The sequence below is a fragment of the Puma concolor genome, chromosome E2 (genome assembly GCF_028749965.1).
Source record: "Puma concolor isolate L17-30 chromosome E2, mPumCon1.1.hap2, whole genome shotgun sequence".
NCBI classification, from domain to species: domain Eukaryota; kingdom Metazoa; phylum Chordata; class Mammalia; order Carnivora; family Felidae; genus Puma; species Puma concolor.
The window spans coordinates 53,640,487-53,666,978 of NC_141681.1; the positions used below are offsets into that span (position 1 = coordinate 53,640,487).

Genomic DNA, 26,492 nt, shown 5'->3' on the forward strand with positions numbered 1-26,492 from the left:
TGGGGTAACAGGCTCTGACCTTTATTTTCTAGGGTCGCAGCTCATGCTGACCCTGACATCTTTCCTCCAAGTCTTCCCCTGCTGCCCAGTCCTGGGGGGGGGGGGGGGGGCGGGCAGTCCTGGGGCTCTGGGGGGAGGGCGAGGAACGAGGAGCTGCAGAGACGGGGTCATGAGGCACAAGGAGAGCCCGGCAGGTAGAGACAGGAGAGGGAATTAGAAGTGGGGAAGCAGACACAGGACGGGGGAGGCGGGGGACCAGCAGTGATGGGGGCAGAGATGTGAACAGGAGACAGAAACACACACTGAATGGGAAGCCAAGACGACAGGAAATGGGGAGACAGGAAGGGAAATGGGGGGGCGGGGTTTGGAAAGAGAGAAAGGGACCAGGAGACATCGCTGAGCAGACGACGGCCAGCGGATGGACACAGGGACAACGGGAAGGGCAGGGGCAGACAGATGCGGAGCAAAGACTCACAGAGGGCCTGGAACCGGGAGGGTCGCGGGGAAATCTCAAGGCAGAGAAGGGCCTGCAGGGAGCCAAGGGCAAGGAGGGGGGCGGGGGGGCGGGCCGCTAGTCTTTGCTGGTGCTGGTCCCGGGGCCTGCGCTTGACTCTGACCCGGTGCCCCTGCTCTCCGCACCCGCGGGGCTGTCCTGGCCTCCGCTGGACCTCAAGTATCCGGTGGAGCCCAGGTAGCTACTAGAGCTGGGGGTTCTGAAGGTCACACGGCCCCCAGTCGAGCCCCGGCTGGACACGGGCGCCCCCACGGCGCCGGCGGAACCGAAGGTCACGCGGCCCGTGCTGGAGCCGGGTTCTCCCAAGGCGACGCGGCCGACGTTGGTGCTCGTGGTGCGGTCTCCACTGGATGCCAGGACGCCACTAGTCCTCTGGCTCAGGATGGACCCGGGGACCCCGCTGGGGCTCTTGGCGGTCGTCAGGGGTGAGCCCGAGCTGACCCTCTGGATGCTGGGGAGGCTGGAGACGCTCAGGTTGCTGTTGACCTTCCTCAAGGCCTCGGCTAACTCCTTCTCTTGCTGCTCCTGCGCCTCGAGCTGTGTGGGGGGAGGGGAGGGGGCGAATGAGGGCCCCACCAGGGGGCTGAGGACCTGCCCCGGGAGGGAGGGCCTGCCTCCCATCCTCACCAACTGCGTCACTTGGCTGCGCAGCTCTTCCTTGCTCATCGGATAGTCGTCTTTGGCCTCGAAGCCTGGGACGTCGTCCCTAAAGTGGGGGGTGGGGGGCGGGAGGCAGGGAGGACACTCAGCCCCACAGGAGGCCAAGGGCTCCCCGTTGCGCTACCCAGAGGCCTTGCTCCGGCCAGCCCGAGCGCCCTTGGCCCTTTCTGGTCTCCCCGGGGCCAGCTCTGTCCTCAGCAGCCCCCGACTCCTTCTCGAGGCGATCACTCCCACCTTCTACTCCGCCCCAGAGCCACACCCACCCTCCGGGATCCTGGAGCCCCCCCCAAAAGCCTCCATCCCACTGTCGCCTCTGCCCCCACGGAATCTCCTCCTCCTGCCCCTCCTTCCCGCCCGGAGGCCTCACGGGTTGTCAGGGAGCTGCGGCGGGGCCGGCTTCTTTGGAAGATCCTCGGGGCTCTGGCCCAGAACCAGGAGGGCAGCGTTAGCCAAGCTGGAGGGGGTGGGGGTCTGGAGGGTGGACAAGCCAGTGGTCGGCTCACCCCCAAGGCCCTGGCCTCCAAGCTTCTGGTTCCCTGTCCCCCCCCCCCCCCCCCCCCCGCCAACCACCCGCCCACACAGTACCCCCCACACCTCCACCCGGACGTCTACGTAGGCCTGCACCGTCAAGAGATCAACCAGCCGCTTCTCGATGAGGCCCAGGAAGAGGCTGATGTCCCGGTCTCTCATGTGGGTCTTGACCCCCAGGAGGTCCTTGATGATGGTGTTGTCACACTGGGCCCTGGTGAAGAGCTGCTGGATGTCTGAGGTCAGAGGGGACAGGCCGTCACGGATGCGACGCCCTGCCTCTCCCTGCCCTCCGGTCTCCGCTGCTCCGGAGCGACGGAGATGCCAAGCCAGGCTCCGGGATGGAAAGCCACTTGCCCGAGCTCAGAGGGCACGAGAGCGACACTGTGGGCCTGGCCAGCCGGCTCCCGAGGAACCACAGGGGTTCAAAAAGTGAGGGGGGGGTGGTCAAGGGGAAAGCGGACAAAGTCACCACCTGCTGAGAGACTTCTTCACGCAGCTCAGGAACACCCAACTCCCATCCCGCCCAGTGACCCCCCACCCCCACCTCAGGAGCTCCCCCAGAGAGGTACTCACACGGGTGCTCCCCTGGGGGGGGTGCTCCCCTGGGAGATCCACCACTGAGGCTGTTTCCTGTGTTTTTTAAATATTGGGCCACCCCCCCGCCCCCCCGCTGCTGCCCTGACTGCGTTAACCACTGCCCCTGGCGGACCCGCTTGTATCTACTTATTGTTCGGCTGTGACTGGTTATTGTTAGTGACATCAGGCGGCACCCGTGACCTTGACACAAATCCCGCATGGCACACCTGACCTCACTGCGTCTCTACCGCTTGTCCCCGTGGTCCCGGGGGTCCCTCCCTGAACATCCCCCCCCCCCCCCCGCGGTGCTCACTCTGAACTTCAGGGGCATCTCCAAACCCACTCCTTCTCCCACGTTCCCTGACTCATAGAGGGGTCTTACCCCCACCAGGCCAGACCCCGTGTGCTTCACCCCCCCCCCATGACCCATCCGTCTGCTACTTCTGGGCTCCCTTCCCTCCTCTCTCCCTCCTCCTCTCCTAACCTCCCCACCCATGGCCTCTCCTGCTCACAGCCCTACCATGGCTCCCCAGTACCCCAGCCTGGCATCTCTCCAGGATCCACCACCCTGCACCTCCCACCCACGCCCTCGCATCCCCTCTCCACACAATGAGCCAACATTCCTGGGAGCACCTCCAGGCCTCGGCCCCACGTGCTGGGAGCACCTACCCCTCCCAGCTCTGCAGTTAAACACTCACCCCTCAAACTCAGCCTCCAGCATTTCTGCTCCCAGGAAGCCATGGGTCACCGCCCACCCCCACTCCCCCCCCTTCACAGAGCAGGTGTCAGCCGGCTGTAGGCCCCTGCACCATTTTTTTTTTTTAACAAGGGACCCCGCCTTTTGGTCCTCAGCTGGGCCTCGCACGTTACGGTCCCCGCATCCCAAGCGGGGTCGAGGCTCCCACCCCGTCTGAGGGTCCGTCCTTCACCCTAGCCCCTCCGAAGGCTGCGGGACACCCAGCGCTCAGGCTGGTCTCCTCTCCACCCCTGCCCCCCCTCCACCCCACCCCTGCCTCCTCACCTAGCACAGGGCAGCAGTCACGGTCACCACAGAGCAAAGGAGGATCTGCCGGTAACCGATCTCCTACTGTGACCACAGGTGGCCCCCCTGCTTGCTCAGAGGCACCAGGGCCACCTTCTGTCCCTTCCCGACGGTCACCCCATCCAATTCTCGTGACAACCCAGGAATCCACGCGCGGCCGCCCATTCCAGTTGCCAGAGGGGCTCAGGCCCAGGAAACCGCACCCAAAAGACGGCGCTGGCTTCAAACCCGGGGCAGCCTGACTCTTGGGCCCCGCACACCGGAAGGATGGCAGGATGGAGGAGTGGATGGGGGGTACCGGGTGGGCAGACGGGCCCATTTCCAGGCGGCCGCCCGGGGCCGACCACGCATCGCGTCCTCCCAGGTGAAGGAGGTGGGGCCGGCGCTCACCGGCCTTGAGCTTCTCCAGCTGTCCCCGAAGGTTCTGGAAGCGGGCCTCCACCTGGTCGGCCTCCGCGCGCACCTCGTCGGTTCGCTGCTGCAGGGCCCTTCGCTGCTGCTCTCTTTGCTCGCGAAGGTTATCCTCGCTCTGGCGGGTGCTCGCCAAGGTCTCCTGCAACTGCGGGGCGCGAGCGCGCGGCCGGAGGTATTGGGGGCGAGGGCGGGGGAGCCTCGCGCGCGCGGAGGCGGCGGAGGGGAGGGGAGAAGGGAGTGGGGAAGGGGGGCCTCCCTCACCTCCTTGATCTCCTCCTGCAGGCGCTCCAGTTCCGAGTTCTGCTCGTTGATGAAGGTGAACTCCGCGAAGTTGCGCCCCTCCCCTGGCGAGAGGCGGGAGAGGCGGATCCAGGGGGCCGGAGGCGGAGGGACCCGCGCGGGACAGGGAAAGGGACGGGGAGGACGACCACGCAGAGACAAACACGCAGAGACCAAGGGAGGCAGAGACGGAGAGGCACAGAGGCAGGCAGAGCAAGTCGGAGTAAGAGAGACGGCGGCCAAGTCCAGAGAGAGACCCAGAGATACCGAGAAACGCAGAGCAAGAGAGAAGTGAGGCAGAGAAAGCAGCAGAGGTGGGGGGGGGGGGGAGAGAGAGAGAGAGAGAGCGCGCGCGCGCGCGCGCGCGAGATCAGGCCCCGGGGGACTACAGCAACAAGCACCAGAGGGAGACTCCCAGAGGTCGAGGGCAGATCTGGAGAGTGACCGGCAGGCCCTCGAAGGGGGGGGGGTGGGGGGGACGGGGACACAGACACGCCCAGAAACAAACACCAAACGGAAATAAAGACACCCCGAGGGGACTGAGCGTTCCAGGCCCCAGGGGGACCAGCGCAGAAGGAAGAGACCGGGGAGGGAGAGAGACGGGGGGCGCACGGAGCCGGGCGAGTAGCGCGTCCCTGACCCCTCGCGTCTGCATCGCAGGTGCAGAAGCCCCCGGGGCCCAAGCGGAGGCCCCCGATGCGATGCGGGTGACCGAGCCCATCCGGCGCCTGGAGCCCCCCCCCCCCCCCCCCGCCCGCCGCCGCGGCCCCGTACTCACTCTCCAGGTACCTCTCCACCAGCACGTCCGGGTCGCTCTCCCCAGTCAGCTGGGACAGTTTGTTCATGGCATCTTCGCAGTGCAGCACCAGCTTCTCCTGGGACGTCTTCCGGAGGCCTTCGGCCACCTCCCGGGCTGCGGGAGTTGCGGCAGTGAGGTCGGCGGAGGGGCCGGGAGCCCCCGAGCCCCGTCCCCCTCCTCCCCCCCAACCCCGGCCGGCGGCCCGGGTCTCACCCCGCTTCTCGCGCTTCTCCACGACGGCGGGGTCCAGCTGCCTCTCGTCGTTCTTGAGCTTGAGGAAGCGGTGGAACTGGTCGAGGTGCGCTATGTGCCGATGCAGGGTCTGCAGCTCCGTCTCGTTCTGGGCCACCTCCTTATCCGCCCTCTCCTGCAGCAGGCCCAGCTTGGTCTTTGCCTCCTCCCTGGGGGGGGATGGGGGGGCGAGCCCTGGGGTCAGGGAGGACGGCGCAGCCTGGGGTCCCAGGGATGGGGCAGAATCAGAATCAGGTGTCATCCCCCCCCCCCCCTCCAGGTCACAAAAAGGCAGAACACTTTCTAGGATCCTGCAAGGGAGTCAGGTGACGGGTGTGGAACCAGGGTGGGGACGGGGCCACATAAGGGACTGATGGCCTCACCCACGAGGGGGCCGTGCTGCGAAGCACACACGGGGTCCTGGCGGGGGGGGAGGGAGGCTGTGCATTATTGCGTGAGCCGTGAGACAGGAGGCCACGGTTAGAGATTCTGCTCCCGCCCCGGGAGGGTTAGACCCCAGGCGTTAAGGCAATCGGCGGAGTCCGGAGGGTCGTGTGATTGGAAATAGCGGCCCGGACCATTCGGGGCCTCGTGTTGGACACACAGATGACATCAGCCGCGTGTCAGGATATCGGGGGACGCTCTGGAAGCCTCGGTCACTGAGCTTTTCAGCTTTTACACATGGTGCAGCGGAAATTCCTAGGGCCCCACGCGTCACAGGGTCAAAGATCACCCGGTCGTTATGTTGGGAGAACAGCAGGCCCATCTCCGCAGGTCCCTGCCCTCCAGCCATTCTCTTCCCACCTCCCGACCCGTGCCAACTTTGGTTGCCTCCAGCCCCAGCCCCAGCCCCAGCTTCTATTTCTTTTTTTTTTTTTTTTTTAGTTCATTTATCTATTTTGAGGGAGCGAGCTCCTGCGCACAAGTGAGGGAGGGGCAGAGAGAGAGAATCCTAAGCAGGCTCCCTGCCGACAGAGCCGGATGTGGGGCTCGAACTCATGACCCGTGAGATCGCGACCTGAGCCGAAGTCAGGAGTCTGATGCTAAACCGACCGAGCCACGCAGGCGCCCTCGCCAGCTTCGTGTTCTTTTCAAATTCCTTCAAGGCCTTCTCAAGTCAGCCCTCCTCCGTGGGAGGCCTCACCCCACCCTGCCACCAGCCCCCAGTGACACCTCCATCTCCAGGTGCTGGTGGCAGCCCTTCTTGGGGATTGGGACTCGTGGCGCTTTCCGTGCCTTGGGTTCCATGCCAACTGAGGGGCGGGGAAGAGGGATCCCGACTTCCCGACCTTTCTACAACAGCATCCCCGTGAGGTAGCCGCCATGATGACGCGTCCCGTCACCGCGGAGGAAGCAGGCTCAGAGAGCGGATGTGACCGGCCCCGGGTCATCCAGCAAGGAAGCGGTGGACCCGCTGGCAGGTCTGACGGGAAGCGTCAATACGATGAGACCACCCTGTCCCGGTACCCAGCTAGCCTGCCCTCGGCCATCTGCCGGAGGAGTGCCATCGGAGGCCCCAAGCAAGGAAGAAATCTCAGCAACCATTAAGGTCGATCTGGGCTATAATTGATGTCCTGAGGCATCATGTGCCATGAGTAAGCAGACGTCAGGCAGGAAACTGGGCGCCTGGGTGACTCAGTCGGTCAAGCGTCCGCCTCTCGGTTTCGGTTCAGGTCTTGATCTCACGGTTGACAAGATCGAGCCCCACCTTGGGCTCTGTGCTGACAACTCAAAGCCTGGAACCTGCTTTGCTCTCTCTCTGCTCCTCCCCTGCTCACGCTCTGTCTCTCACTCTCTCTCTCCAAATATATAAATAACATTAAAAAAAAATTTTTAACGTTTATTTGTTTTTGAGGGAGAGAGAGCATGAGCAGGGGAGAGGCAGAGAGAGAGAGAGGGAGACACAGAATCCGAAGCAGGCTCCGGGCTCTGAGCTGTCGGCACAGAGCCTGAGGCGGGGCTCGAACCCACAAATGGCAAGATCATGACCTGAGCCGAAATCGGACTCTGAACTGACGGAGCTACCCGGGCGCCCCTATATAAATAAAACAAAACAGAATAGAGTGTAAAAAATAAAATAAAATAAAATAAAATAAAATAAAATAAAATAAAGAAGGTAGGAAACCATTCGGAGCAAGAGAAGGGGTCCAAGCTCATAAAGAAGCAAGGCTGGGGCAGGAGCCAGCGCGGGAGCCCCCAGACAGAGGCCAAAATGTACAACGGCGGGGACTTCTGGACTCCCCACAACGTGACTCCATCTGAAGGGGGCCTGAGAGGATCTCCTACCTTTCAGCGTAACAATCTAATGATCTAATTACTCTCATGCCGCGACGCTTCCCAGGTGGCTGTCCCCGGGGCCACCCGCGCCAGGGCAAGCAGCGTCTGGGTTCACTCTCCCCACAGCCCGTGTGCTACAATGCCGTTCACAGACTGGGGCCAAAGAGGTTCCTCCATACCCCCGAGTGGGACCTCGCCCCGAGGGACTGGGAGATCACCGGAAGGAGAGAAAGGGGGCACCTTATTTAAAAAAAAAAAAAAAAAAAAAAAGGTTGCGACAGTCTATTTCTGCAGTTCCGACCCGCCTGCCACAGCCTACCGCAAAGCACGTGCTGCATGAGCGCGGCCCCCACGCGGGAGCCAAAGCGGGGTCCTACCTGACGGTGTAGGCGGCCGCAGAAGAGACCATTAGGGCGCTGACCGTGCGTCGCAGGGCGCTGATTTCCTGCCAGAGGACGAGACAGAACCGATGTCTTTCTTACGGCCTCCTCACTGTAGGGCCTTCTTTTAGGCCCGGCGCCCCCACCCCCACCCCACCCCGCAATAAGCAGGCAGGACTCGCGGGCCTCCCACATGCGTGGACCTTCCTCGTTGGTGGCCGCTGGGCTGGCCTGCTGGCTCAGAGGGCTTCTCGCCGTGAAACCCTCACCCCAGAACATTCCTAAGAACACCCACCCAAGTTGGGTTCAGAAATGTGCGTGAATTTCCTGTGACCACACCCATCCACTTTCTAGTTGCAAAGAAATGTCTTGGCGGTTATTATGGGTACAAAGGGTCCTTTCAGGAGAGAGAAGGGAGGAAATATATATATTATGTAATATAATATATATAATATATATTATATTATATATTATAATATATAATATTATATATCATATATAATATTATATTAATATATAATATATTAATATATAATATTATATAATATATAATAATATGTTATTATATTAATATATTATTATATATTAATTATATATTTATATATAATATATATATATTTACCCACGGATATAATGCGTATTACTTGAATGCAATTAGAAATGATGTTTCTCTGGGGTACCTTTTGGAAGACTTTTGGTTTGGGAACCTCTGTTAATGGTTTCTATGTTCATCAAGAATACCGAATCAACAGTGACGGGAGGAAGGGGGAGAAGTAAGACAGAATACAAAACAGAAGCAAATGAACCGAACTGTACTTTAAACAGGTTTTGGGGGAGCGCCTGGGGGGCCGAGTCTGTTAAGCGTCGGACTTGGGCTCAGCTCATGAGCTCACGGTTCGTGGGTTCCAGACCCGCGTCGGGCTCTGTGCTCCCTCTCTCTCAAAAATAAACATTAAAAAAAATTTTTTTTAATAAATAAATACACATTTTCTAAAAACTTAAAAGGGGCACCTGGGTGGCTCAGTCGGTTAAGTGTCTGCCTTCAGCTCAGGTCATAATCTCACGGTTTGTGAGTTCAAGCCCCGCGCTGGGCTCTGTGCTTTCCTTGCAGAGCCTGCTTCGGGTCCTCCGTCCCCCTCTCTCTGCCCCTCCCCCTCTTCAGTGCGCTCTCTCCCTCTCTCTCTTAGAAAAAAATTTTTTTAATTAAAAAACAACAACAAAGTATATGTGTGTGTTCCCTAGTTCTCTCCAGAAAAAGGGCCTCAAAGCAATATTGCCCCGGGGTCCCTGAGGCCCCTCTGGCAGTGGCTGTCTCATCATTTCTCAACACCTCCTCCTTTCCAGAAGGGACCAGGACTCCCAGGAGTAGCATCGCGGCTAACTCCCGGGTGGGGGCAGAATGAATGCAAATTACCTGGACTATCTTCCTGTGCCAGAAGGAAATGTTAAAACAAACAACAAAAACAAAAACGATGGGGCCCATCAAAAGGACACAGAGGCCAGCTTAAGGTCTCCCACTGGCCCAACCCGGGACAATTTGAACATCCTAATGAACGATGATGTAAGAATACTCGAAAGCTTCCTGATAACACACAAAATATACAGCGGAGAATGCGAGGCCCTTCCTTGAGTAAAATGCTAACTAATAAATGCAGGAGAGATGACGGAGGTCGAGAAAGGGGTCACCATTCGGCAGCCGTTGTGACAGTAATAATCATTCCGGCAAGAATCATTCATGGATGCCCAAACAACCGAGTGAAAAATGTGTCGGGGACCAAGATATTGACTAAGTCTCCAAAAATCTCTACTTACTCATCACAAAGGGAGACGTCCGTGGGAGGGATCTGGTTAACCAAGGGATCAACGGCGACATCGCTAGTTAAGGGACCGACGTGCCTCCTACCCAGTGCGTACCAAGGACACAGCATCGCTTCTCTGGTGTTCCGCCAAAAATGCGCAAGGTGGATCTCATCGTGAAGAAAGATCGGACAAACCCACACGGAGGAGACTTGGCTCCAAAATGTCAAAGTCATGAAAACAAAGAAGGGCCCAGGGATGGTTCCAGATGAACAGAGCCAGGACAACCAAATGCGACGTGGGGCCCTGGCTTGGAGCCTGGAGCCGGAAAATCAAATCGGCTACAAAGAGCATCACTGGGACCATCAGAGAACTTTCAATAGGGACTGTTTAGGATTGTAATAACTTTGAAGTCCCTGACTTGGAAAACCGCCCTGTGTTTTGGTAAGAAAATGGTCTCATTCTTGGGAAATTCACATGGAAGTTCTTAGGGGCATAATGTCTGCCCTGCGCTCTCCCAAGTCCAGCAATTATGATAACGGATTATTTTCAGTAAAAAAAAAATAATAATAATTAGAACATGTGTGTGTGTGAATATGGCAAATTATCAATCTTGGGGAAGGCTAGAGTTCTTTGCACTATTTTTTCAGGGAAGGGAAGGTGGAGGAGAAAGAGAAGGTTCCTCGAGGGCCATCGAAGATTACAGAAATACCCATAGAACGGAAATGGTCTTGCTCGCTCATTGACTGCCCCGGCTGAAAATATTCAAAATGACATCCCTGGCTTCTGCAATTCGAAACGAGGCTGCTTTCTTTGTGAGAGGCGTCCTGGAACAGTTTCGAGGTCCCCATTCCCTCTGGACTGATGTCAACCTATGTCTCCAGTGGATTCCGTACTTGAGGCCGGAGTGCTGGAGTCGAATCCTCTCCCTACCCCAGCTGGGCCAAGGGCTCCTTGGCCCTTCGAGGCCACTGACCTTCTGCAGCTTATGGTCCATGTTCAGATAGCGGTTCCTCTCAATGCGCAGGAGATCCAACTCTTCCCGCAGGGCCGCATTCCGCACCAGCTGGATGTCAAAGCGACAGGTGACCTGGGGGGGGGGGGTACAAAAGTCTGTCTGAGGCCCCGCCTGCCTCCCTCTTCCACACTCGGCCAAGGTTGGGCGCTTGTCACGTGCGGGGGCCCATTCCCTATTTGGGGACCCTGAGAGCATTGCCCAGCTCCCCTAAGGACCCAGGCATCAGTCTCCTTTCCTTGGGGACACTCCATCCCTCAGGATGCCCCCTGATCCTTCTCAGGGAGCCCAGCATTTCAGGCCTGCCCCCCTCCAGGCATCTGGTCCACCATTTCTGGAACGTGACCCCATGCTCAGTTTCCCCTCCCAACCCCCAGAGCTCAGGTCTGGAGAGAGCCAAGAGGCTGGCCCTCACCCTGTCCAACTGGTCTTCTAGGATCTTGATCCTTCGCCGGATCTTGACCTTCTGATCCAGGACGAGTCCCGGGGCCTTGATATCCTTACTGTGGCTAAAGATCCGGGTCTCCCACTCCTGGATCTGGAGGAGAGGGGGTGGTAGTAACTGTTCGATGGCTGAATGTGCGAGTGACTGAGGCACCAAGAGAGGTGAGCGGCCGAGTGTGGCTGCCATCTGCCAACCTTGTGGCCCCAGCCACCTGTTCTATCCTTCTTCTGCTGGCGGGCCCCACTTTGCGTGTGGTTCTAGCTTCCAAACACAACGAGCCGCCCTACCAGCCACATGACCCAGGTTCCTACAGTCCATGTGACCGTCCTAGGGATGGGCACGTGAGCCAAGCGGAACCAGCCTGAATCCCTTCCTGGTATTTTGGGGGCACATGCGTGCGGTAGATGGATGGGGCTCTAGGACTTCCGCGGTCCAAGTCCCCAGCACACGGAGGGTCCTGGGAGGATGAGGCCAGCAGACAAAGTGGAGACAAGAGACTGAGAGAATGATGAGAATGAGCCCTGATGCCGTGAGAGTCCCCTGGGTGTAGCTATGTGTGAAACCTTTGCCAACCTGTCCTCATTTCCCTATTCATCTTTACTCATTCGGGGCATGCCGTCTCCCCAATAAAATGGGAAGCTCCATGAGGGCAGAATGCTGTCTTTTTGGGCGTGTGCCTAACACAGTAGGTTCTCACTAAAACGTGCAGATCAGACGAATAAATGGAATTGCTTTAAGGCTGCGTTTCCTAATTCGGGTTAGATTGGGTCCCGCCCCCCCCCAAATTCCTATGTTTAAGTGCTAATCCCCGGGACCTCAGGACGTGACCTGATTTGGAGACAGGCTCTTTACAGAGATAATCAAGTCAAGATGAGGTCATGAGGGTGGGCCCCGATCCAGTATGACTGGTGTCGTTATGCAAAGGGGAAATTTGGACCTAGAAGGTGCACAGAGGGAAAACGCCACCCTCCAACACTTCCATCTTGGGCCCCCAACCTACAAAACATGGGACAATAAATTCCTGTCATTTAAACCACCCAAAGTTTGTGGTTCTTTGTTATCGCGTCCCCTAGAAAACGAACTCATGCACCCAGGCACCCCCGAGCACTGCAACAAGTTCAAAGGGGCAAGCAACCATGGGGATATTTTCAGGGGTTTTTTTAGTTAAAAAAAAATTTTTTTTACGTTTTTATTCATTTTTAAGAGACAGAGTGCAAGCAGGGAAGGGACAGAGAGAGAGGGAGACACAGACTCTGAAGCAGGCTCCAGGCTCTGAGCTGTCAGCACAGAGCCCGACGTGGGGCTCAAACCCACGAACTGTGAGATCATGACCTGAGCGAAAGTCAGACGCCCAACCAACTGAGCCACCCAGGCGCCCTGATATTTTCAGTTTTGAGGGAGGGACGCTGACACTGGTCAGACACCGCATGAACTACAAGCTCAAGGTAGTTCACAGGTTCAACATAAGACGGTGCTATGTTCCTTTTGATGAGTCACGTCTTTGTGAAACTGAGTTTCAAACATCCACGGGGGTGGGAGGGGGCAGTTCCTGGGTGGCTCAGCTGGTTAAGTGGCCAACTCTTCATTTTGATTCAGGTGGTGGTCTCATGGTTCAGGAGATCAAGCCCCACGTCGGGGGGCTACCAAAAGCTCAGAGCCTGCTTGGGATTCTCTCTCTCCCTCTCTCTCTCTGTCCCTGCCCCTCTCGTGCACAAAAATAAATGAATAAACATTTTTAAATAAATCAAATATACAGAAATGTTACCAGCGGGGAAAACTAGCCAAAGTGTACGACGGACCTCTATTTCTTATTATTTCTTCCAATTGCCATGCATCTATAATTATCCCAGTCAAATTTTCAATGAAGGAAAGAAAAAAGGAAGGAAGGAAGGAAGGAAGGAAGGAAGGAAGGAAGGAAGGAAGGAAGAAAGGAGAAAGAAAGAAAGAAAGAAAGAAAGAAAGAAAGAAAGAAAGAAAGAAAAGCCAAGTACTGCACAGAAGTCAGCACAAAGCAAGAGTGGTGAGTCCAATCTGACTCCAAGACCCAAAGGCACAAACATCCCACAGGTAAGTAATTGTGGTTTTTAAGAATGAAACACAGGGGACACCTGGGTGGCTCAGTCAGTTAGGCGTCCGACTTCGGCTCAGGTCAGGATCTCACAGTTTGTAGGTTCGAGCCCTGAGTCAGGCTCTCTCTGCTGTCAGCTCAGAGCCTGGAGCCTGCTTCGGATTCTGTGTCTCCCTCTCGCTGTGGCCCTCCCCCCACTCATGCTCTGTCTCTCAAAAAGTGCATAAACATTTAAAAAAAAGAATGAAATACAACTTTGTTTTCTACTTGTGGATTCTCAAATGGTCTCTAGGTTGTTAGGATGAAAACACTGGTTTGTTTAAAAATCTTTTGAATGTTTATTTGTGAGAGAGAGAGACCGTGAGTGGGAGGGGGGCAGAGAGAGAGGGAGACACAGAATCCGAAGCAGGCTCCAGGCTCCGAGCTGTCAGCACAGAGCCGGACTCGTGGCTCGAACTCAGGAGCCCTGAGATCATGACCTGAGCCAAAGTCAGATGCTTAACCAGCTGAGCCACCCAGGCGCCCCTAGTAAGGGACAGTCTTTTTTTCATTATTATTGAATGTTTTTATTTGTGTGTGGGGGGGGGTGTGAAAGAGAGAGAGAGAGAGAGAAGGGGAGGGGCAGAGAGAGAGAGAGAGAGAGAGAGACAGATGATCCAAAGCGGGCTCTGAGCTGTCAGCACAGAGCCCGATGTGGGGATCGAACATCACGACCTGTGAGATCATGACCTGAGCCGAAGTCAGACACTCAACGGACTGAGCCACCCAGGCACCCCAAGGGGACAGTCTTAGATGGCATAACCTAATGAAGGGAGTGACATCCCCTCAGGCTGTATTTTCTTGGCCAGAAGCAAGTCACAGGTTCTGCCCCCAACTGAAGGGGAGGGCGTTGCACAAGCGTGTGACTCACTGGGGGTCATCTTAGGATGTGTTCACCGCAGCCAAGTCGAGAGTACAGGTTTCCCCATCATCTGAAAGTAGACCGTTCCTATGAGACCCTTTATTTTTTTTTAATCTTTTTTTTAACGTTTATTTATTTTTGAGACAGAGAGAGACAGAGCATGAACGGGGGAGGGTCAGAGAGAGGGAGACACAGAATCTGAAACAGGCTCCAGGCTCTGAGCTGTCAGCACAGAGCCCAACGCGGGGCTCGAACTCACGAACCATGAGATCATGACCTGAGCCGAAGTCGGATGCTTAACCGACTGAGCCACCCAGGCGCCCCACCTACGAGACCCTTTATAAGCCAACATGGCAGAAAGTGAAGAAGGAATTACCAGTAATTTGTACGGGAAAAAGTGTATAGCATTCCGAGACCCCAAAAATAACCTCTTAGGCTTTTCTGATACCTTAGGACACACCTTGCTAACAGATACACAAAATAAACCAAGATAAAACATAGACGCCGACAGACCGAGTTCACACCTCTGGTATGCTGAGTGTGGTCCCCAGGAAGGAGCTTGGGGGCCACAAATGCTGAATGCTATTTTTTCTTTTTTTGCCTTTTTTTTTTTTCTGGTAAAAGTTCAAGTCCTCCTCAGTCGTCTTTCACTTAGTGAAAACAGGTACTAACACAGGTCTTCTGAAAAAGCAAAGCGGTATAACGCGCAATTTTCAAACAGCAGGGGATACCTGTATTTGTTAGGAAAATCAGCCAATGCTATAAATCAGGGTGTTTTGCCTCCCTACCTGCTGGTTTCATGGTACACCGCTGACTGTTGGAGGTTAGAGGTTCTAAAAATATTACTCAGAAATTAAGGGTTCTGGGCACAAGGAAAGTTTAGGACCCACTCACTTCAGAAATTCCTCCCAAGATTAGAAAACACGCTCCTCAAATTTTGCTTTTCACATTTGGGTCTCTAATAACACTAGAATTTATGTTTATTTTAGAGAGAGAGCATGAGTGGGGGAGATGGGCAGAGAGAGAGAGAGAGAGAGAGAGAGAGAGTCTCAAGCAGGTTCCATGCTCAGCACGGAGTCTGATGCAAGGCTTGATCCCACAACCCTGGGATCATGACCTGAGTGGAAATCAAGAGTCAGATGCTCAACTGACTGATCCGCCCAAGTGCCCCAGAACTTATGTTTTTATACGGTGTGAGGTAGGAAACTTTTCTGACAGCTTTATCGAAGTATAAATAACATACAATAAAACTACACCATTTAAAGTATACAATTTGATAAGACTGGCGTAATCAAGATTAGTGAACATATCTCCCCCAAAAGTTTCCTTGTGTCCCTTTGTCATTCTTCCGTGCACTTGCTTCCTACAGTCCCCTCCCCCTGGCAGTCACCCATGTGTTTTCTGTCACTAAGGAGTTTTGTAAAGGAAATCATAGGGGTGCCTGGCTGGCCCAGTCGGTAGACTCTTGATCGTTGTAAGTTCGAGCCCCACGTTGGGTGTAGAAATTACTTAAAAATCAATCAGTCAGTCAATCAATGGACTCGCATAGTGTATACTCTTTGTGAGGGGGAGGGGTCTGGCTTCTTTCACTCAGAGAAGTTATTCTGAAATTCATCCACCTTGTTGGGTATATCAATAGCCCATTCCTTTTTATTGGTGAGTAGCTTTCCATTGTATGGATGTACCACAATTTCCTTATCCATTCACCTTCTGGTGGACATTTGAATGGTTTCCATCTTGAATTTTACAGATAAAGCTGTTATGAAGACTCGCGTACAAGTCTTTGTACCAACGAACATATGCCTCGTTTTCTCTTGGGTAAATGCCTAGGAGGTAGAATGTCTGATTCGTATGGTTAGGGTACATTTAGTTTTTTAGGAACTGCCAAAGTGGTTTCCAAAGTGGTGGTGCCATTTACATTCCACCCAGCAGGCTGTGAGAGTTCCAGTTCCTCCACATCCTCATTAACACTTGGTATAGTCTTTTTAATTTTAGCCATTCTAAAATGGCGTGTAGAAGTTTCTCGTGACTTTAATTTGCATTCCTTTAATGACTAACACCACTGAGCCTCTTCCACGTGCTTATCATCTTATATGTTTTCTGGTGAAGTGTCTGTTCCAGTCTTTCGCCAGTTTTTCCTGATTGGATCCGCTGTTTTCTTATTGAGAGTTCTTGATAAAGTCTAGATACAAGTTCTTTATCAGCTGCACACGTGACAAATATTCTCTCCCCTTGTAGGGCTTAGCTTGTCATTCTCTTAACAATACCTTTTGAAGGAAAGTTTTCAAATTTTATGGAGTCCGGTTTGTCAATATGTCCTTTTATGGATCATGCTTTTGGTGATGTAGCTGAGAAATCTTTGCCTAAGCTTAAAAAAAAAAAAAAATGAGAAAGAAGGAAGGAAGGAAGGAAGGAAGGAAGGAAGGAAGGAAGGAAAGAAAGAAAGAAAGAAAGAAAGAAAGAAAGAAAGAAAGAAAGAAAGAAAGAAAGAAAGAAATCTTTGCCTAAGCCAAGCTCACAAAGCTCTTCTCCTGTTTCCTTCTAAAAGTTTTATAGTTTCAAAAAAATTTTTAATGTTTATTTTTGAGAGAGAGAGACACACCCACCCACAGAGTGTGAGCAGGGGAGGGGCAGAGAGAAGGAGACACAGAATCCGAAGCAGGCTCCAGGCTCTGAGCTGTCAGCACAGAGCCTGATGCGGGGCTCGAACCCACGAACCATGAGATCATGACCTGAGCTGAAGTCGGATGCTTAACTGACTAAGCCACCCAGGGGCCCCTAAAAGTTCTATAATTTTAGATTTTACATTTAGGTCTACAATGGCTAACATCTTTTTTTGTTTGTTTTCTTTAAAAAAAAATGTCATGATGGGGCTGTTTGGGTGGGTCAGTTGGTTAAGCATCCGACTCTTGGTTTTGGCTCAGGTCATGATTTCACGGTTCATGAATTCAAGCCCTACATCGGGCTCTGAGCGGACAGTGTGGAGCCTGCTTGGGATTCTCTCTCCCTCCCTCTCTCTCTCTGCCTCTCTCTGTCTCTGTCTCAAAAATAAATAAACTTTTTTTTTTAAAAAGTCACTGTGCACAGAAAAGGGCATAGATGATGTACGTACAACTCATTATACGTATTTTTAACTGAACATCCTTGAACCACCTGCCAGGTCGAGAACCAGAATGCCGACAGCAATGCAGATCCTCCCCCCCCATCACTCCTCCCTTCCTCTCCATACGTGCCACTGCCCTCCCTCTGTCAGTTCCTATTACTGCTGGAACAAAGTACCACACACGGACTGGCTTAAAACACCACGACCTTTTTTCTTACAGTTCTGAAGGTCAGAAATCCGAAATCAATTTCACTGGTTTCAGAAAATCAAGGTGTCAGCCAGGCTGAATTCCTTCTGGAAGCTCCGGGGGAGAATTCCGGTTTAATCTAGGGTAATCTCCCCAACTCAAAATCCTCAATCACATCCGCAGTCTCTTCTGCCATGTAAATAAAGTAAGATACTCACAGGTTCCCAGGATTAGGAGGTGGACGTCTTACAGGGATCACTCTTCTGTTTACCATACTTCCTTAAGTGAAATTCATGTTTTTACTTTATGGTTTTATCACCCATGTACGTACCCCTAAAACAAAAGTTGCATTTGGCCTGATTTTGAATTTTATGTGAATGAAATCGTGCTACCTGTGTGGGTTTTTTTTTCTCTGTTTTAAGTGTATTTATTTTGAAAGAGAGAGTGCGAGTGGGGGAAGGGAAGCGAGTGAGGGAGAGAGAGAATCCCAAGCAGGCTCTGAACTGACAGTGCGGGGCTCAATCCCATGAACCGGGAGATCATGACCTGAGCTGAAACCAAGAGTCAGTCGCTTAGCCAACGGAACCACCCAGGCGCCCCACTCTCTGTATGTTTTTTGTCTTGCTTCCTGCAAATGTGTGTTAGACTCACCCTTGTGGCTGTAATTGTGATTCACTCATTTTTCGTTGCTGTATACTATTTCGTTATGTGACTATTCCACAATTTATTTATTCACTCACATACTGATGGACCTTTGGGTTATTTCCAGTTTGGAGCTGGCCAATATGTGATCATGCTTCTTTCAATATCTCTTTACATGAATCCTGGTTCCAGGGCACATGCTCAGAAGTGCACTTGCTGGGTGGGAAGAAGAGTTAACAATAGGTCTAAACCTGTTTTCCCTTAGAAGGTGAGTTTGGCTTACCTTCTTCTGACACTGTTTTCATGGAAACATACCGGGTTAAGGTAACTATGGAATGCCAGCTCTGTTCCCAGGCAACGGTGTTTATTATAAAAACGACCTGATTGGTGAACTACATTGGACTAAAAGGACTTCGAGTGGGCTCATAGATCCCAAGAGCCTACATGACCAGGACTGAGCAGACATCTGGCTTCTCTGTGGAGTTTTTCTTATCACTGAGTGGGGGGGTGGTTAGACTTAGGCTTTGTCTTCATGAGCTGTTACAGAGATGACTCCTCTTGGGTGTGATGCCTCCCTCTGCCAAGGTGGGCATCACCCACCCGCTTGCGTGGGATCACCCAGCTGGAGGTGCTGAGAAGCAGCCCCTGGATGCTCAAGGAAGATGTGTTTGATGCCGTCATGAGAAGATGCAGGTGTTTCCTGTTCCCTATCCTCCTGGGAGACTGTTTCCGGTGATCATGCCAAGTGGGTGTGACCCTGAAACCCAGGGTAGGTCTATCTTTAAAGGTAATAGATAATGGGGGGAAAGACTTTTCAGAATACGTGTGACAATTTATGTCCCCACCCACGGTTCATTAGGGGCTCCCACTTGCCCCTTTACACCCAACACTTGGTATTTTCGGACACTGAGTTTGGAAAATTTGGTGAGTGATTAATGGAACCTCATTGCGAAATCCATTTGCCTTTCTCTGATTACTAATGAGTGGTGAGTCATTCCTACATTTATTGGGACATCTGAATCTCTCGTTTTGTGATATGTCAGCCCAAATCCTTTGGCTATTTTTTTTTTAATTGGGCTGACTCTTCAATGATTTGTAGTTGTTCTTTATATGTTCTTGATAATAGTCCTTTGTCAGCTATATGCGTTGCAAATAACTTTCCATTCCACGACCTTCTTTGCACACTCTGTTTCTTTCAACAAAAGTTATTAGCTTTAAAGTCACCAGAAGTAACAGTCTTTTTCTTTAGAAGTACAGATTTCTATAACTAATTTAAGAAATCCTTCCCTACCTTCACACGGTTAGATCTGATCCATCTGGAATTAGTTATGGGGGTTGGAGGAGAGATAAGGGTCTCTCTTTCATCTTACAGTATGAACATCCAGTTTTCACAGCACCATTATCAAAGCCCTCTTTTCCCATGTCCCGAAGTTGTGCATCAGATGTCCACATGTGCATTGGTCTCTTACAGGGCTCTCTCCTCTGTCCCATTGATCCATTTGATTAGCCCTCCATCAATTACAAGAATTTTATACTAGATCTTGAGAAGTGAGAAAGCACATCCTTTCACATTGTTCTTCTTCTTTTAAGTCAGTCTATGTCATCTCGTCCATTGACTACCATAGAAACCTTAGAATCTGCTTGTCAATTTCGTCCATTGAAGAAAGACTTTCCATGCTTTGGTTGGGATTACACTGAAACTATAAATTATTTTGGAGACCTGGCATTTTAGGGCACTAACTCTTCCCATCCATGGATAGATCTCTATATTTATTAAGCTGTTCTTTAATACCCCTCAATAAAATTTTACAATTTACTCCATAGAGGTCTGGCACACTTTTGTTAGATTTCTTCTCAGGTACTTCTGTGGCTTATTATAAGTGCGTGTTTTCTTCTCTTATTTTATCATAGTTGCTGCTAATACAGGGAAGTATCATTAACTTGGAACATTAATTCTGTATCCAGCCATATGGTTAACATACCTTGTTAATTACAAAAACAGTTAGTGTTAGAGTCTTCTGGATCTTCTCTGTACACAAATACATCATCTACAAACAATGACAATTTCATTTTTTCCTCTCCAATGTTTTTTTTTTCTTGGCCCCACTGCACCAGATAGAACCTCCAGTACAATATTAAACGGAAGTGGTGCTAGGTGGCATCCTTATATTGTTACTGATCTCAAAGATAATTTTTTTTCATGTTTTGCTATCAAATATGATATTTTCTATAGATGTTTTATAGTTGTCCTTTGCCAACTCAGGAAATTTCCTTTTATTCCTTGTCACCTTCTAAGAGTTTCTAGCATGGATGGATGCTGAATTTTATCAGCTTTTTTTTTTTTAATGTTTATTTACTTTTGAGAGAGAGGGGGGGCACAGAAAGAGAGAGACACGGAATCTGAAGCAGGCTGAGCCGTCAGCACAGAGCCCGATGTGGGGCTCGAACTCACAAATTGCAAGATCATGACCTGAGCTGAAGTCAGATGCTTCACAAACTGAGCCATCCAGGTGTCCCCACTTTTTTTTTATTTCTACACAGACCGGTGAGCGCTATAAACTAGTGCAAGTCCAAGGGCTGTCTGTCATCAGTCTCTGACGTGACAGGCTCAGAAAATGAGAGAATTTAAGCAAGCATCAGAAACTGTGTTTTGAGGCTATTCTGAGTGCAAGTGTCAAGGCAAAAGCCTTATACAAGTAGCCGTCGGTAGTAGATTGGAAGTTTTAAAAGTCAGTACATTGGGGCGCCTGGGTGGCGCAGTCGGTTAAGCGTCCGACTTCAGCCAGGTCACAATCTCACGGTCCGTGAGTTCGAGCCCCGCGTCAGGCTCTGGGCTGATGGCTCGGAGCCTGGAGCCTGTTTCCGATTCTGTGTCTCCCTCTCTCTCTGCCCCTCCCCCGTTCATGCTCTGTCTCTCTCTGTCCCAAAAATAAATAAAAAACGTTGAAAAAAAAAATTAAAAAAAATAAAAATTCTTAATTTTTTTTTAAAAGTCCAGGGGCACCTGGGTGGCTCAGTAGGTTGAGTGTCTGACTTCAGATCACGATCTCACAGTTCATGAGTTCAAGCCCAGCGTCAGGCTCTGTGCGGACAGCTCAGAGCCTGGAGCCCGCTTCGGATTCTGTGTCTCCCTCTCTCGCTGCCCCTCCCCTACTCACACTCTGTCTCTTCAGAAGAAAGGCTGCCCGCTGATACCCTGAATTTAGCCCAGGGAGACCCATTTTGGCCTTCTGTCCTCCAGCACTGTAAGGTAACTAATTTGTATTATTTTAACCCACCAAGTCTGTAGTAATCCGTTACAGCACAAATAGGAAAGTAATACAGACCACCGAGATAAGCAACCTTCAAACTCCTGTTTGTGATCCAATCGTGTGCAAGAAATCATTTGGTCTAGGGAAGCAACTTTTTCTTTTTAATGAAGAATAGAACAGAAAATAGCAGAATGAATCCCACCTGGGAAAAAAAAAAACAAAACTATTCCCTGGTGAAAACTTGTGTTTCCCAAATACGTGTGTGTTTACATCCACAGGCGTGTGAACTGCCTCAGGAGTGACGGTCATAGAAACCTGGAAGAACCCTGCCCTAGAAAAGTCACGCTGTGTCCCAGGTCAAGGTCTTGGAGCAGGTGGGATTAGAGACCCAGGTCGACACGGCTGGGTTACCAACGTCCCCTTTTTGCACGCGCAAAAACTAGGGCCCAGAGAGGTCGAAGAGCTGCCCGTGGTCACACAGCTCTGACGCGGCAGGGCCAGGACTCTACTGCAGGTTTTGCTGACGTCAGGAGGTGAGACTTTCTTTCCCCTTTAACCTCACCAGCTCCGTTTTGGGGTGTGTGGGGCTGTGCTAAGCACAAAACACCTGCATTCCTATTGGAGTCTGACTATAACTCTCCCACGTGCATGATTTCAAATGGGCCCATTTTCAGACCAGGAAGCCAAGGCTCAGAGCAGTTCCGATCCACAGAGGCTGGTGTCCGAACCCACCTGATTGTCCAGGGCTCTGGTCTGCTCCTGTAGCTCCTTGACCTCGGCCTGCACCCGGACCTGACACTTCAGCAGATGACCCGTGTTCTCCAGCCTCTCGCTGTCCCGCAGCCGCTTGACCTGGCTCTGGGCCACGCGGATCTGCACCTGAAGTTTATCCCGCACCCCCTCCAGGCGCTGGATCTCCTCACTGCCCAGGCGGGGAGTTGGAGAGCATGCCAGCGAGGGGCAGAGTCTCAGAATCACTAAGGGCCAGACACCCGGCCTGCCCCTTCCCCTCTGGGACCCAGGAGGCGGGCCCCCAACCCCTTTAAGAGCCCCCTCGCTCCCCAAGCTCCGGGTCCAGGCACGGGTCTCACAGTTGCTTGTTGATGCGCTGGTGGACTTCCTTGTTGTAAGCCCGCCTCTCTCCCTCCATCACTTTGCACTGTCGTCGCAGTCGGCTCAGCTCCCAATCCGCTGAGGGCAGGACCAGCCAACTGGGCTCAGTAGAGATCCCGGCCCCAGCCCCTTCCTCTCCAGGGCCTGGGAACTCCGGCTCCCACAAACTGCAGCCGAAAGGCCCACCCAGTCCCCAACACCCCTCTAGCCCTGCACCTCAGTTCCTGTATCCCTCACGCCTACCTCACCCCCTTGGTACTCCCGGACCCCAAGCTGACCTCCGGGGGATTTTTCCCCCAAACCCACGTCTACTCCCGGTTTGGGCACACTTCCGCCTCCCCACTAGAGGGCGCTCCCGGAAGGCCTCACGGTCCTCAGGCGCCGGCCACAGAGGATCTGGAACTTGCGGCCAAGATCTGGGGACCGCAGTCTTGTTCCCCCTCGCCCCTTCAGCCCCCGTAGCCCAGCAGTCCTCAGTCCTGTCCTCTGGCCTCCTCACTCGCAGCCCATCCTCCAAGCTCGGGTCTCATCTTGTCCTGCCGGGACCATCACCCCAGCCTCCTCCCCAGCCTCCAGGCCTCCCTTCACAATCCCGGAAGGTCTTTCTACACCCAGAACGGAGTTCCAGGGCCTGAGAACAAAGCCGCAGGTCCTGGGCCCGGGGTTCAAGGCCCCATATGACCCGAACCTAACCACCTCTCCAGTCTGGGCCACCAGCTAGCTCCCCACCTCCCAAGGCCCAGTGGTTCTCAACCAGTGATTCTGCGCGCAAGGACAGTTGGCAATGTCTGGAGACACTTTTGATTGTCAGGATGTGGGGACGGGGTGGGACAGGCTGCTCCTGGCATATAATGGATAGAGGTCAGGGATGTCCTACAATGCCCAGGACAGCCGCCATGACTAAAGAATGATCTGACTCCAAGCGTCAACTGTGTGGAGGCTTAGAAACCCTGTTCTAGGCACATGTTCCCTCTACTGAAACGCTCATCCCTTCCTTCTCCCATCGGTAACTCCTGGGAGGAGTTCCAAGCCCCACACAAACTTCTCCTCCTGCAGGAAGCCCTCCAGGCTTGGCCTATCCATCTGCCCTGCTCCACCTCCATTCCCACGCATGTGTGTTTCCCGCTAGAGGACTCTCCTGGAAGGCCTCCCCGCTTCTCCCCACCCCCCACCCCGTGTCCCAGAGCACAGTACCTAGAACTTGGGACAATGAGGAATGAGTGGGAAAAAAAGCCAAGAGCGTCTGAATTACCCATTCCTTCCAGGAAGGCCTCGGTTCCATCCTCGGAGCGGGTGCTCCCTGCAGAGAGTCCCAAAGGCATCTTGGCCAAAGGTGGGGGGGGGGGCCTCCTGTAGGGGCGACACAGGAACCCCTTCAGACAGAGAGCAGGAGGGCGCCGGAAGGAGGGTGGGGACGGACCGCGAGGCAATCGGAAGGTGACCCCGGAACCAACTCTGGCCTCTCTTTGAGTCTCAATGCCTCCAATGAGTTGTAGGGGAGCACCTCTCAGGCCTCTCCCCACATCCCTCCCGACCTCCCATATTCTCTGTCTTGTGTTTCTACTCTGACTCTGGCAGGGGGGCAGGTCCCCTGGGCTCTCGGTATCTCTGAGGCGTGGCTGTTTGGGGGAAGGAGACACGGAGGAGAAGGAAACCCCGGCCGGCTGTGGGGAGCGAGCCCTGTCCCCTACCTGCTGGAGTGCCTGACCTGTCCTTGGTTCTCCAAGCTCACTGTTGTGGCCTGGTTACTGGGGAGATAAAGGGCCAATGAGGCCTGAGGACCGCGGCGGGGGTGGGACGGAGGCCTCTAGGAGTGGCCGCGCGAGGGGAGGCTGGGGAGGAGGGGCTTGGGATGGGCGCTGGGGAGGAGGGGCCATGGGCGGGGAGGCTGGGGAGGAGGGGCTGTGGGAGGGGAGGCTGAGGAGGCGGGGCCTGGGTAGGGAGCGGGGGAGGAGGGAGCGCGGAGGAAGAGGGGTCTTGGGAGGGGAGGTTGGAGAGGAGGGGCCGAGGCGGCCGGGAGACCTCAGGAGACCTAGCAGGCTGTGAACAGAAGGGCTGGGAGGTGGGGAGCCCTGCGAGGGGCGGAGCTGTGAGCCCTGCGAGGGGCGGGGCAGAGGGCCGTTGAGAAACTGGGCGTGCCTTGAGGGGCGGGGCTACAGGGCTTGAGAAGGCAGGGAGACCTGTAAGGGGTGGGGCTGGCAGGGCCAGCGAGGGTTGGAACCTGTGGGAGGAGCACGGCTACCTGTGGAGGGAGGGGCTGCGGGGAGTGGCGAGGGGTGGGGCTATGGGGGGGGCTGCCGATGGGAGGGGCACCGGTACCTGCCGAGGCCGTAGGTTCACGGACTTGCGAGGGGCGTGGCTAGAAGTACTCGTTAAGGGACCCGGTGGGAAGGCGCCTACCGAGAGCGAGGGACTGTGAGCGGCGGGCTGTGCTTTCGGAAGGGAGAGGCAGAAGCTGAAAGACCCTATGGAGCCAGGACTGGGAGGGAAAGGTCTGGAAGGCTTTGGAGCTAGGCCCAGGTGTTTCGGGACGAGGCCCGAGAGATGCGTGTCTTAAGTCAAGACCACGTTGTTTGAAGAGTCATTAGCAGGAAGACGGTGCCGATGCCGGGAGTTGTGAGGAAGGAACGTTCATCACCAACGCCGGTCCTTGCAGTGACTCACTACGCATGCGCGGCCAACGGCCTCCAGCGAAGCCGCCAAAAACTTCTTGTGGGTCCGCACCCTGAGAGGCGGGAGTGGGCGGGGCCTCGGGCTCTTCGGGCCGCCCCCGCTTTTCCGGCCACGCCCCCTCCTGGCCACGCCCCCTTCGCTCGGCAGGCGGGCCGCCCGCGCTGCGGGCTGCTGCCCACGTGGGCCTCCCCGGAGCGGGCGGGTAGTGGGCGCCGCTCCCTGCCGGCTGGGTGTGCCCGAAGCCTGCGGTTTCCTGTGGGAGGAAGCAGCCCGCGGGCGCTCAGCTCAGCTCGAAGCCTTGGAGGCCCAGGACGGGGAGATCCCGTTACCGCCCTGGGGCTCCCTGGTTCTCCCTCTTCCACAGGGTCCTAGCACGAGGGACCTCCTCCACGTTCCCAAGGTCCCCAAGTCTGGCGCTCATTGCACTCCGGGAACTTGATTTCGAGTCCTAGCCTCCTGTTTTCCACCTTGCCCACCCACATTTCCATCTCCCTAGCCCCTGGCTTCCAGACTCTTTCCGGGGCCAGTCTGGTTCCCTGTGCCAGGGCTCCATGAAGATCACGTGACCCTCCCGCCTCATTTTTTTTCTCAGTGACCCTGGCCCCCAGTCTGTGTCCTTCTCAAACACTTAAGTTTGGGACTATTTATTCCCCACCCCCCAGGAACCCTCATTTTGTATTCCCAACTGTTTAGCCTTTGGGGCCCAATGGACCCAAGAATTTTCTCCTTCCCCCCAATCCTAGAGACCTTGAACTAGAGTCCCCCAGTACTACCTCCATTCGGGGTTCCAGTGGTTGGTATAACAATGTGCCCGACAGTCTAAGAAATACCCTATGATGTATTTACTATTAGCCCTATTTTACAGATAAACAGGCATAGAAAGGTTATTAGTAACTTGTCCTAACTCACAGCTGTTGAGTGTAGCAGTTTGGAATGCTGCCCACTGGCCTCTATAGACTGCCATACTGGTGCCCCAGTTTCTGTGTCTCCTGAGTACCCACCTAAGTCACTGAATTGCCCGGCCCTCACCCCTTCAGGGAGCCGAGATGACCATCCACTCTCCTGCCCCATCAAGATACCCAGCCACCCTATCGGCCAGTTTCCTTCCCTTGTAGGAACCTAGAATTTCAGTTCTCCAACTCAATTCTTCATCAGGACCCCAGACATCTGATCCCTTATTCTAATTTTTCACTAGCACCCAAACCTTCCAAGAGACCCAGATATAACTTAATAACAACAACAATAATAATAATAATAATAATAAATAGTTAACATTAAGTCCCTGGTGCTGCTCTTCTGTTTAAAACCCTCCAATGGCTTGTCACTGCACTTAGAATAAAATACAAACTCCTCCCCTAGTTCTTCAAGGGCCCTCTTTGATTTCTCTTCCTACCACTCCCTCCAACTCCCTCTCTTCCAGCCACACTGGCCCTTCTGTCCACTCCCCAGACAACCTGAGCTTGTTCTCCGGAGTCTTGCACTTTCCCTTCCTCCAGCACTGAAATGACTGTCCTGTCCTCAGGTCTCAGCTCAGAGATCACCTCCTCACAGAGGTCTTGCCTGATCACCTTGTTTAAAGTAGGCTCCTCCCACG

At 53.6% G+C, this 26,492-nt stretch overlaps 1 protein-coding gene across 2 annotated transcripts; it reads right to left on the reverse strand.

Annotated features, from left to right (window-relative positions):
* Nucleotides 1–24,971, reverse strand: ODAD1 (outer dynein arm docking complex subunit 1). Of its 2 annotated transcripts, XM_086690269.1 has the most exons (16): nt 24,545–24,971; nt 23,917–23,973; nt 23,478–23,575; nt 22,204–22,303; nt 21,845–22,034; nt 10,931–11,053; nt 10,477–10,590; nt 7,701–7,768; nt 5,029–5,216; nt 4,795–4,929; nt 3,999–4,081; nt 3,714–3,882; nt 1,769–1,938; nt 1,542–1,645; nt 1,142–1,220; nt 1–1,051 (listed from the first exon to the last, which is right to left on the reverse strand). In XM_086690269.1, the coding sequence occupies exons 3-16, from the start codon at nt 23,545–23,547 to the stop codon at nt 572–574; spliced, it is 2,073 nt and encodes a 690-aa protein (XP_086546395.1). In that variant the 5' UTR covers nt 23,548–23,575; nt 23,917–23,973; nt 24,545–24,971; the 3' UTR covers nt 1–571. The 2 variants fall into 2 exon arrangements, with proteins under 2 accessions (XP_086546395.1, XP_086546394.1); XM_086690268.1 differs by lacking the exon at nt 24,545–24,971 and having other exon boundaries at nt 23,917–24,499.
* Between the last annotated feature and the right edge of the window lie 1,521 nt (nt 24,972–26,492).